The 13,313-nt window shown below is 40.3% G+C and overlaps 1 protein-coding gene across 2 annotated transcripts in view; it reads right to left on the bottom strand.

Moving 5' to 3' along the window:
• MNAT1 (MNAT1 component of CDK activating kinase) overlaps positions 1-13,313 on the bottom strand; it is a 113,631-nt gene that overhangs the window by 23,463 nt on the left and 76,855 nt on the right. For both annotated transcript variants that reach the window (XM_072337731.1, XM_072337732.1), the window contains exon 7: positions 11,342-11,463. In XM_072337731.1, the coding sequence (XP_072193832.1) occupies positions 11,342-11,463 (122 nt within the window). The remainder of the gene's footprint in view (positions 1-11,341; positions 11,464-13,313) is intronic.

The following is a 13,313-nucleotide window of genomic DNA, read 5'->3' as shown; positions in this document are numbered from 1 at the left end:
AAATGAAGAGTTATCAGGAGGCAAGCAGCAAGGGATTAGCCATCTCTCCCTGCCTATCTGACACCATAATGTGCTGCCAATAGCCACAGCCATGCTGTGATTTAGGACAGAAGCTATTCAGGGCTGTCACCAACAGCAGTCTGACCTGGCTGCCCTTTAGGTAGCTGACAAATCCCAGTTAGCTGTCCTGCACCTCTCAAATAGCTGCATATTGTCACCGATAACTAACTGCAAGGGTAGAGGAGAAGGGAAGAACAGACTACTTCAAACCCAACAGAAGGCAGTCCTTGTGCTCTGTGCTACGCACAGGAGTAACAGCCAAACAACCACCACCAGCTGGTATCTGGAAGGCACTTAAAGCATAAGGAACATGCTCACCTGGATTAAAAGAAATACTGCTGTTCCATCAGGACTCTGGATTCCTGATGCAAAAAAAGCTGTACTGACAAATCTGTACAGACGGGTCATTACAAAGAATGACTAAAATGGACTTTTAAGATACAGGAAAACACAACCCCTCCCAATGCAAAAGTAACCAAGCATGTAGCATGCACATTGTGTCAGCTTCAATAATAAATCTAACCTGCTAATATTTTCAACACCATACTCGGTTCTCACACACTTCTGAATTACTCCAACACTATTTCTAAACAAATCCTTTCAGTGAAGAGAATATCAATATATCAAAACTATTTAAAACAAGTGGCCTTCCTCTTTTGTAAAGCAATCATTCAAAGTAACAACAACATTTCCAAGGCACCCCCCACTTCCAAATGACAAATATCAGCTGGATTTAAAACGAAAATAACTGAAAAACCCAAATCAGCAGAGTTTGATTCGAGAAACTTATTCTTAAGGAAAAAACAAGTACGCACACCTGCTGCTCTATCAATCTAAGCAGGAAACCATTTCACTGCTGCATCGCAAGTAGAAGAAAAGTGCTTATTAAAACATTAATCACAGTCCATTATATTCTGACTCCATGCCAGAAGTTCCCATTACATCACTGAAAATATCTATTAACCAAAACCTGATTCTGACAAGTTACAGAAGTGTAGTGTTTAGGATTTAGTAATGTAAAAGTCAGTTTTAAAAGAACAGTTACACAATTGATTTTGCAGTGGCGAGCATGTATAATTAATTGTTTTTGTGACATTTATTACTGCAACGGAGTTGATTTAACTGGTGTTTCTACTGTAAAATTATTCAAAAATTATTTCAAACTTCATCTACTTTTATTAAACACATTTATTGTGAAAGTATTAAATACCCGGGGCTGGCTAAACAATTTTAAAATGTGCTGGATACACCAGTACATGTAAAACTGCATTGTCTTGTGTAAATACGGGCCTTGTTTAGAACTACGTCTCACAGGAAATTATGCCAAATGAAAACCATCTCCCCTTCTCCTCTCCCTCTGGAAAGGATTTATGTTTTTGCATTTAATACCAGTTAGGTCAAGAAACGAAAACGTGGTGGCGTTACCTTCAAGCCTGAGCAATAGTTCATCTGTGAAGGATGATTATGTTCAAACCGCTGTTTCATTATTAGAAACATGGCCTAACTTGAACGCCTTAGTTTTGAAGAATGAGAAGTGAACAGCTCAGCTCTTTCTGGAAGCCTGACACTGCACGGTTTGTTTACCTAGAACAGATCTCAACTCACTATGACCAAAGCTTCAAAAAACAAAATGATGAAAATCAGCTCCTAAATGTGTATATATAAACTCCAGCCAACCAACTTAATTGCAGGTACTTTCCTCAACCCACTGTAAGCAGCCCCACACACACACAAAAAAAAAGCCACAGAGCATGACCCTAATCCTAGAGAGAAAAAGAAAAGGCTCATTTTCAAAAATGCTGAGTTAACAAGCGCTTCTGTAGCTGTCTGTTAAGTACGGCCGGTATTCAGATGACTGCTGTGTGCTCGGGGCTCAAGGCAAACCCTCCCTGGCCATACTATGGAGTCTAACTGGTCAAAGCGCTTCAGTTTTCCTCTCCTTTCTTTTTAAGAAGTGCCATAAGTACCACGACTCACGTAGCCTGACTTCCAACAGTGTGCTCCCATGGGTGCTTGCAAGCTCTGACTGAAGCTGTTCTTCAGCAGGCAGGACATTTATGGGGTGTCTCATTCCTGTGCAACTTCTTGGATGTCCAATAAGTTCTAAACTCACCATGCAGCCTTTTCATCAGCAAATACACTTTTAGAGTCACCCCCCAGATCCAACATGTAGATCCAACATTAGGACCAGAGGGAATGGTTTTAGGACCAGAGGGAATGGTTTCAAGCTGCGGCAGGGGAGATTCAAGCTGGACATTAGGAAGTATTACTTCTCATAAAGGGTGGCCAGGCACTGGAATGGACTGCCCAGGGAGGTGGTAGAGTCACCGACCCTGGGGGTGTTCAAGGAGCAGATGGATGTTGTATTGAGGGACATGATTTAGTGGGAGCTATTGGTAATAGGTGAACGGTTGGACTGGATGATCTTTTAGGTCTTTTCCAACCTTGGTGATTCTATGACTCTATGTCTTTTCATCCAGTGGCTTGGGGCCTATTTTACCCTTGAAATTTCTGCCATTGAACTGACTGAAATCAGTGAACAGATGTAAAAACTGCTGCAATGGAGGGAGATACAAACTAAGACTCCCCAGTTTGTATAGGTCTGTAAGACCTGCATTTAATTTTTCTTCAAAGGAAACCAGAAAAACAAAAATGAAGAATATCGGGTGTGAAATCAGTTATATGCACAGAATCAATTTAATGAATGAGATGACTGACTTTGGCTTGTGGTATCCTCCTCTGGGAAGAGACTCTTCACTCCAACTTCTTTGCACCCTTCAGACTAACTCTAAACATTCTTGACATCTCTCATCAAGAATAACGTTGGAACAAAGCTATCTGTAGCGAGGTTAAAGAAGAATCATAAGCAACAGCTTAAAATGAATCTCAACACATCTCCCTCATGTTTCTCTCTGCCATTTCAGGAAACTTGTAATTAATCGATTTTTTTTAGCCATTTGACACTTGAGCAAACATTTTTGTTTGGAATACTGCATTACCACTATGTTCATCAGCATTAGAGTCAAGAAAATGCATTATTTCTGGCTTTATTTTCTCCTTTTGGGGGTCTGTTTTTCTGCCTCTCTTAGTAATTTTCATTACATATTACCCATCCTTCTTGAAACAGCAGTGTTGAAGGGTCTAGGAAGACTCACTCTTCTGCTTTTCAGACAACCTTATTGCATTTTTACTACTCAGTGGATTTTCATAATTATCTTAGAGGGCAAATTCAAAACAGGACGCTCCTCACCTTTATGCTTCAACTACATCTGAGACTAAATAATTCATTTAGAAGATCATTCTACTCAAACAGGCCCTTCAGAAAGTCATAGTAGTGTCTGCTGAGGCTCCCCCAGAACAACTCCTTGTTATGACATGCCTCTATCATTCCCTTATGATGGAGTGCAAAGCAAGAGTGATTCTCAGATGTCGATCAAGCAGGGTGGTTCTTTCCTTATTCTTGAGCAAGCTATTGAGCCTTGCCCTGCCATACTCTCCATCCATCATCCAAATGACTTTGCTCTTCTTGCTCCATAGCACTGAGGTATCCCTTTTGCAGTTTATCACTGGTCTTCGAGAAAGCATTCTGTGGCTGTGTACTGGAAAGAGCTACAAAAGCTGAGGGCTCTGAGGCTCTCCTGCTGCAGGAAAGAACACTCTTGCCCATGCAAAACAATATTTTTCTTGTGGTAACTTGCAATTCCCAATCCATTTGGCTTAGGAGTCAGAGGAAAGACTCAAAAAGGCAACACAATGGAGTGCAGGAGAAACAAGGGAGGGAAAATAAAGTGAAGATAAACACTGAGCACAAAAAATACTGACCTCAAACTTACCACAGTTTCAGAGATGCAATGAAAGAGCTAAAAATAACTCCCACAAAAAATATACTTTTCTAAGCAGATGGAGAACGAGTGGACTTCAAACTGGAGAACCACGCATAGAAAGTAATAACAATGTACAGGATGAAGGGAAGGATGAAAGCAGCAAAGGGCTTTCATAGAAGAGCTAGTACAGATCACAGACCACCAGGTATGTAAAGATGCTAGTAGTAAAAATGCTTTGATTTGGTGAAGCACAAAAAGAATGCAGAAAACAGTGTAGTTGGCCCATACATCTGCAGGATGCCTCCTGTCACATCACAATCCATCATCAGACAGTTCTGCCTGACGCTGTTTCAGTTGCTTACTTAGCAGCATTGCCACTACACCTGCAGAGAGGGTGCAGGGTTTGCCTCCTACCAATTAGCAGCAAAAAAAAAAAGCAATGCTACCATCCTGATTTTTGAAGCAATTTTAAATATTTACTAGGTAACTGTAGTACAGTTTGCCAGACAGTCAGTTCTTCATTCCATATGTTAAGGCTCTGGTTTATTATTTTTTTACATTACATGTATTTTAATAAACAGCATGGTTTAGTGTTCTGCAAGCCCACACTACAAAAAGACTATTCTGGAATAAATGGTATAATTACATTTCCTACAGCGACCTTGTAATCTCTCGAGTATTTATTCTAGACTAAACAGCCTTACTCAGCTGCCCTGTGTCTGATTGTCGATGAAAGAAGCTTGTTTGACAACTGCTTCGAGCAGAAACATATTTTTTCCATGATTGCATGAAAAAAGTGAAAAAACATTACCAGACCAGTATTCTGAGTAAAGAGACTCGTGTTAGATCGATGAGTTAATATTGAAGCCACACGCCAACAAAAACAATTACCATGGACATTCTGCTGTCATGGCCAGCTTTGGAGGTTAATTTAATGGTACACATACAACTCCGGCCAACTTCAAATATAAGGAACAACACGGTGTATGTATGTTTCCTTCTTTGTTTCTTTATATATTTTCCATATTCTCTGCTTTTATAACCCTCCCGAGACCTTTTACAGTTACAGAACCCACACTATACCCACAGGTGGGCGGGCAGGAAGTAAAACTCTCTGTTTCATAAGCAATCCACTTCTAATATATTCAATGGCTAATGACCTTGACAGAAGAGCTCCATGCAAAACACCATATACTACAGGGTGTCATTTGAAATGTTCATAGACATTTTTGCCAGAAAGCTGATTTCTTAAACAGTAAGACTGCAGACTTACCATGGGCTGTGCTCCTTCCCTCGGTTTCCATTTCGGTGGAGAAAAATTGGTGCTAATCTACCTCCCATATATTGAATTTGCATTGTTACAGAACCTTACTGCAAAAACCGACGGTATGCTAAACCAATGTAAGACAGCATCCACACCAAGCCAAATACATAGCTTACACATAGGCCCATTTCCTTGCTCCAGCCTCTCTTGAAAAACAGCACATTTGACCATATTCATTATTTTTTAAAAAAAAATGTACCCACAGATGGCTAACACCATTACTCATAAGCTTTCATTCAATTATTCATGGTACAACAAACAATTTACTTTTAAAGGTTGTATAAAAAGGAATGGTGTCAGTAAAACAATAATCACTTCCTACCTGCCAATTCTCATTCATTAAGTGTCTGACTCAAAGCACCTCAAAGCCAACAGAAACCTTCCTGCTGACTTCAGAAAACAGAGGATGAGGCCCTGAAACAAGAGGCACTGGGAAATCCAGACCATGTGCTTTGAGAGCCAGGAGAACTCCTGTAAGAACAAGTGCAGCACTCTCAGTGCCCCCAGAGGAAGGCAAGCTCTCTTTGCTCTTAGTCTTTTAATTCTGACTCCTGAGCTTGGTGAGAAATTGTATTCTGTTCAAGGAAGCAGAATGAATTCAGTGTTTGAAATGAATGGGCCAAGAGAGATCCAACAAGCTCTTTGTTTTTGGCTTTTCAAGAAATACCTGCATATTCCAATGGCAAAGCGAACGGATGTGAAAAATCACCTGCTAGAACTTACAAAGCTCAGTGGTTCTGTCACCCATTCAAATCAATTCTGTTATTTTCCTGTCTTGAACACAGTGTAGAAACTGACCAGCTTAGTTTGCAGAGCATCCTTACTACTGCCTCATTTGGGGGGGAAAAAAAAGCACCATAATGACTGACAGCAAAGAAGTTAAACTAGTCATCTCTAGATTAAGTGCCAGAGCTCCACATGTGTTTCAAATTACACTGCAATGCTGTACAACAAAGAAATATGCAGAAATTTTCCACTTGAAATGAAGGGTAAAAATTAAATGCTAACAAAGTTGTAACAGATATGAAATCCAGCCTACTCACCTACTCATCTTCACTCAAGATTTAAGATGTCGCACACCAAGGAGAAAAGGAAGAGATCAATCCAGCTGCTATTAAAAAGCACTGTGGGCTAAAACATATTCATTCTATGTACTAAATTCCCACCAAGCTCTCTGATTTTCCTTCAGAACTTACCCTCAGTTCTTAAAATGACAGTTTGATTCATTTTAACTTCTAAATTAATGACAAAGGTATTTTAATAGCTTGCAATAGTGTTTGCCACTGATCTTTGGTTTTGCATCACACTTCAACAAGGCACCAAATGATTTGAGAGCTCCTAACAATGTGGAAATAGGTGAAAACAAATCAATACATTAAAAGAAAGAGCAATTTTTCCCTAAAGAAAATATTCTTGGAGCAAACTCAACTGTTACAAGCAGATATCAATACTTGGGATGCATCTCTACAGACCACGTTAAGAAGGCAAATGTCATTTTATTTTAAGCAGAGCAGGCTTGATTTCTTTACAAGATCTGCATAAAAGTTCCCTGTTAAGGCTGGGGATTTTGAAGTTGAGTGCTAAGAGAAATCATAATTAATCATATCTGTAAATTACCTCTGTATTATGAGCATGGCATCAATAGGATAGAGGCTGTGCTAGAGTAAAAGCTATTGTGGATTACAAGAGGGTGTCTTTAAACTCTGAGACTCAAAATTCTTTATCCAAAAAGTCAATTGCAGAAGCAGGTTTTTCAAAGTACAGTTAGTTTGTACATAGCTTGTGCATGGCACTCCCAAAGCTGTAACTACTTGGTAAGACTGCAGTGCAGCAGCTCCTGCTAACCCTATGGACCATCCAAAGAATGAATTTACATTTTTCAGGACCTCAAACAAACCATCATTTTCTGCCTTGCATTATTATTATTCTGTAAAATCAAAACTACACAGCAAGCACATTTAAATCAACAAAGCTCTTCACGTGTCAAAGGGAACAAATTTCCATCCCCCTCCTGTTTCACCCTTTCACTACTTGGCAAGACAGATTGGTTTATTTTTCATTTCTTCTGTTTTGCAGGAAGAAAAATTCTATCCATTCCAGATCTCCAACCACACAGACAAATTCAGTGTGCTCAGCTTAAACATTAGCAAAAAAGGAAAAAGGAAAGGAGAAATAAAAAAGACCCTTTTGGCTCCTCTTAGGATACCCAGAGGTCAAGTAATGGCAGCAAGTGTCCCAGCATTTGGATACTCTCTCTCTATTCTCAGCCACACATCCTACATCCCCAGATTGATTGCCGTCCATGACTTAAGCAGTTCAACACATTGGGACTGATTTGAACCACAAGACGATACTCCCCACCTTCAGACAAACAACACCAACCCAGATGGTTCTCAAAAACAACTGATGTGGCCCATGGATGCTCTGCTCCTACTTTAATATCCCTAAGTTAACTTCTAATAACAAAATCTATGGAACCTCATTTGGAACAGGAAGAAATGGAGAAAGGTTGACTCCAAAATATGATATTGGAAAAGAAAAACTGAATGAGCGTACTTTCAAAGGAAACAAAACTAATCTCTGAAACTACACCAGGCCAAGGAGGAGGAACAGAAGTAAAATCTCTGAAGGGTGAGATCACAGTGACCAATGTGGCATTTTTTTTTAAAGAAGAAAACTCAGAATGGACAAAAGATACACAAAACACACCTTGGCACTGGAACACAGAGAGCAAATCTCAAAGCAGGTGCCAGTCATGTCAGTATCTCAGCACCTGATACCAAGCTGACCTTTGCTGATGGCTCCCTCAAGTATCTGGTAGCCTGAAGGTGTGCTCTGCCAAAGGCTTGATGGATGGAGCCCAGCAAAGGGTCTGAAAAATGAAGAAGTTCCCTGTCTTAATTGAACTGGGAACCCCAGAACTGGAAACAGTATTCCAAATGAGATGCTATGATTCTGTATGGCTTCACCAGGGCAGGAGGAAATAAGTGGATGAGGAAAACCTCCCTTGACCTACTGCTATACTCTTTTTAATGCACCCCAGGCTACCACTGTCCTTTTTGGTCACAAGGGCACACTGCAGGCTTACAGCCAACCTGCTGTACCCCAGGACACCAAGGTCCTTCTCTGCAGAGCTCCTTCAAAGCAAGTCAGCCCCTAATGTGCCTGTAGGTACTACTCACTAGCTGTAGAACCCTTTATTGAACCTCATGGGCAAGTCTTCTCTGCTTATTCCTTCCAAGCCAACTATGCACATGAAGTATTCTCTGCCACCAAGATCAAACCATCTCCATCTGGCCATAGCACTTTCAGAGGGACTGATGGAAACATCACAGGACTTCCATGCAGCAACCCCACCGCTATGGACTCAAGGGCACCTCTATCAGAGGACTCAGAAAGTTTCTTTCCCTTCCTCTGCCCAAAGGCTAAATGTCATCTACAAGTTGGTGTAACACATATTGCTCCCAGAAAGTCGTGTATTTCAGGATTCTTGTTTATATTTTGTTCTTTCAACAAACTCTTCTTCTATGAAAAAATTGATTTGGAAGGCAAACAGGACTCATGAAAGACACCAAATCCTATACTTATACCAATCCTTTGAATGGGAAAAGAAATAAAATCTGTCTCTTCATTATTGTTAAACTATCAATAAAACAGTAAAAAAATACATATCATGTAGATGTTAATGCTTTACTACAGTAAACAAAATGAAAGAAGTCTTAAGAAAAACTGCAAAGAAATTCCTAAAAGCCATTTGTAACATAATTTTGTTACTTGCAAAACAAGTGAAGGCGGAACAGAAGAGCAGCGGGATGATGCAGAATTGAGGTTATTGGACTGTAAAAGTTGGTGTGTTTTGTTTGATTTTTTGTTAGTCCAAAGAGCAAATAATATAACTTAAAACACTATTTTTTTTTCTAAATCATTATTAGAAAAGGTCCCTAGCAAATATTCTGAATGATCTCTTAAGGATTCACCCTTTTTCCAGTTTGGCTGGAAATGTCCCTGCCAGCTGTCTCCTTCATTACCGCAGCTTACTAAGAAAGAAACAGCAACGTTCATTCTAAAACTGAAGGAAGTCTTGCAGAATGTAAAAGGTTAAGATCGGAATATTTAAATCACTCATTTTGTTGGGTGTTCTGAAGATAAATTAATACAAGGTCATTCATTATGTTCACAGAAGCGAACTCCAGGCTGGCAGCATCTCTGCAATAATTCCAGCTCCAGAAACTCCGATGATAACAGCCTGCGCATCTGAGGGAACTACTTAGCAGCAATAAATGGCCAAACTTCAATATGCAAAATTGTTAACAGGAACAACAAATGTTGCTATACTTCATGATTAACAACAGCAACTGCAACTGTTGTTACTCATACTGAGCAAATACTGTCAAATTTGGAAGGACTACAGAAAATTGATTTCTTTCTCAAAGAAAGATGATGGAATTGGGCCAAAGATGAAGGAATAAAAACTGTAATTACTTTTAGATTGAACCTGTCTTCATACGAGTCCAAATTAAGAGAAAACTAGCAATCTCTAGCAGGAATGGAGAACATCGTGCCCAGCAATTCTGCCTCACTGAGGCAGCTGCAAACAGCTGCCTGAAGAAAAAAAAAACACACAACAAAAACCTGGGATCAAAGCAAACTAGTTAAGCATTCATCATCAACAGGAAATGCACATGAGTTCATATCAACACAGAAACGAAAAATACATAAATGAACAGCCTTACATGCCTTACATGGTTTAAGGCATTTCAGACACCCAGACATACAGGGTTAGACATTTAGATGGGATGGATGTGGACAGCAGAGTTCCTGCTGGACCTGGATGCCAGCACTCACCTGACAGGGCACAAGCAAAGAAATGGAGGCTGGGAACCCTCCTGGTACAAGTAATTTATTCCATCCCCCCAGCATTTCCATTTGTGATAAGGCTTAGGGCTGAGAGGGCCCCAAGGCTCTCATCACACTGGAGGTCCCTCACAGCTGTGCTCCATCCAAACAGGTGGTGAAGGTTGAATCTGGCTCGGCCCAAGTTTAAACTGCTAATTAATATTTGGTCTCGGAAGCTTGGGAACAGATAATAAAAATTACAGGCACCACAAGGACAGAAACAATAAAATTAAAGACAACTTCAATTCCAGACAGCCTGAATTTTCTACATCACCATTATTTTGCATATTTGTTTTAAAAAATCAATCTACCTCTATCATTTTCTGGGTGAGACTAAATTCTGCCTGTGCCACTGAACTAGTTGGAATTCCTGTTTGGATTCCAGTGCTGTCTGAATCAGCATACTGAAGCGTCTCAGCTTTATTCAGTCCTCTCAGGCTTCAGTTCTCCCATAAGCATTAAGGTGAATAACTATTTTTCAATTACTTCTTTCCTGATCTCACATTCACTCTGCCACATCATTTTCCAGCAGCTCTAAGTGCTTGTGACCTTGGATGTCAGAATGCAACCAGTTTGGGGATATCCCCTATCCTCACAGCTACGCATTTTCAGGTGGTGTTTCAGCTACAAGCACTTCTTCAGAGAGCAGACATGCCACTTTTGGCCTTCCCGGCCTCCATTACCCAGGCACAGCAGGCTCCCAAACTCGCTTCCAAACATGGCTGCACACCACAATGCTGCCAAGCTGCTGGACCAGCCCTGCATTACACTTTTTGACATAGTTAAGCTCTGTGCTTCATTTCTCACAAACGCAGTTTGACTGTAGACAGCGGTCGATAAGTAAATCTACCCCTTTTCCATGGCAAAAGGCCCAACTTTAATATTTTTACTGGCTTACAGCTGGGTAAATTAAGCCCCAGAATTTTATTTATTTCTTTTTTAATACCGTGCAACTGAAAATGAACAGCTACTTCACTGCGACTGCCAAGGACAACCTTAAAAACACTAATGCAATCCAGTCCAGCTCTCAATAGATCTATAAAGGCTCGAAGACCAAAAATTTTAGCTTATCCACCCAAACAAAATGTTGGTTGGTCGGGCAGGAAGTCTAATATTTCATTAAGATCCTTTACGTACATATATATGTAAAAGAACCTACATGCTGGGAAAGTGAAGATAGTAGCCATCTCAGCTTTAATGCTGTGAAATGGGAATGAAAATCTGCTGTGTAACTTACCCCAGTCTGCCCAAACTTTCAAGCTCTGGAACTGGTGGTCCATATGTCTCCACTTGCAGAGGCTGATACTCATACAAAGTTTCCTCCAGCTTTTGAATGGGAGCCAATGAAATATGCTGACCCTGTTAAAATAAAAACACAATAATAAATTTAAAAAGAAAAAAAAAGAAAAAAGCAGAGATAAATAAATGTCTATAAAGCAGGTCAAAGTCTTGTTTATACCTATGAAGTGCATTGCAAGTATAAGCGTATATACAGCATTAAGCTGGTTTGGACAAAGACCATCCCCACTAAGGACATACTGTCTACAACATCACTCATTTATTCAAGATTTGAACTTTTTATTGTGATCTACAGTTTGGAACTCATGTTTCATTACTTGTAGCTATCTGGATGAGATAGGAAGGAAAGGATAAAGTTTTATTGCAGGCAAACTTACTGTTAGAGAAAGCAGCTGCCTCCATCCAGTGTCACTAGTAAAATTACCAGTAGGTAAAAAACCTCATTTATCAGAAGTCATATCAAACAAATGTCTCCAAGTGAGCCTATTAGATTCTGTAATCAATGGGTTCCTGAAAGACTTCATTAGAAAAGGAAGCCTCTTTCATTTCTCTCTGCAGGCTTTGTAAGCTACAATATATAACAGCTCTCTAGATAAGACTTTTATGGTGCAATACAATTAATGCATTCAGCAAATTCCCATTTGTTTCATAACTAAAAATACAGAAACACACCAGCATAAAATTTTAATTCCACATGGTACTTTTGCAAGCCCTTCAGACCACTGAGAAACTGCTGGACTCTCCTTCTCCTGCTCCTCCAAGTCCCTATCACTCCAAGCTCTCACAAAACAGGAGACTTGTGGCTGCAAAGGAGGGGTCAGGAGGATATGAGATAGAGCCAAAGTTAACAGATGTTGCTGCGTGACATTCTACACTGATTTGTTGATCTTTCACACAGTTTCAATTTTCTACTGTATTCTATGGTGCTCACAAAAATTAGCAGCGGCAGCAAAAAGACAGAGCACTGTGAACTCCCCCAGAATAGCCTGGCTTCCCCTACAGAAACTGACCTTCACATCTGCAAAATGCAGGAATTTAGGAAAGTAGCAGTATTGTTCGTGTAGACATTTTGTCTGCAACGGGAGATCGGAAACTTTCCATGCTGTAATGCCATGTTTAACCCAGGCTCCCACTGGTGATCACTTACTGAGCTTCAGTTCCCTGGGGCTCCTCAACATGCATCTACTCCCTCAATTGAGAACTAAAGATTCCTCGTGTGGGACACTGGGTTAAAATTAACTGAACAGGGCAAAAAAAGGTCAGTAGAAAAGGAAAGCTGCTAATTAAATTTGTGGTTGGGGACAATGACCTTCCTGAGATGTCCTACCATGGATACAGGCTGAACCCTACGGCTCAAGATTTCCATTGAAAAAGCTTTGTGTTTGTGATGGAAACGATAGCTGCGGCCTTTCTGCACTGCTTACAAGGTAGAAGGGGCTGCTGGTAGTGGTGTGCCAGTGTTGGAAACAAAACGTGGTGGAGAAAGTTCTCAAGTCAGCCATGAGTCGCTCCAACATTCACAGTCACAGTACATTTATTGCTGTGCCACAAGCTATTGCAGCAGCATTAGAACAAGGCAACCACGCATTTTAAAAAGTAGGAAAAGAAAGGTTAAAAATTCAGCCTTAATATTCCTACCTGATTTTTGTTTTTTTTTAAGGTACAGATGCAGGGTCTCTTGTTACATTGCTAGAGGTTGTCAGTTTCTAGTCCATTCAAGTTCATGAAAATATTTTCAGTGACAAGATGATAGCACTGAGTGCACCCTCAGCAAGTCTGTGGATGATACCAAGCTGAGTGGTGCTGTCGATACACTGGAAGGAAGGAAAGCCATCCAGATGGACCTGGACAGGCTGGAGAATCTGGCCCGTGTTAATCTAATGAGGTTCAATAAGGCCAAGGGCAAGGTG

Source organism: Excalfactoria chinensis, chromosome 5 (genome assembly GCF_039878825.1).
Source record: "Excalfactoria chinensis isolate bCotChi1 chromosome 5, bCotChi1.hap2, whole genome shotgun sequence".
Taxonomy (NCBI): Eukaryota; Metazoa; Chordata; class Aves; order Galliformes; family Phasianidae; genus Excalfactoria; species Excalfactoria chinensis.
The sequence above is the reverse complement of the archived record's forward strand: the minus strand, read 5'-3'. Positions and strand labels throughout refer to the sequence as shown.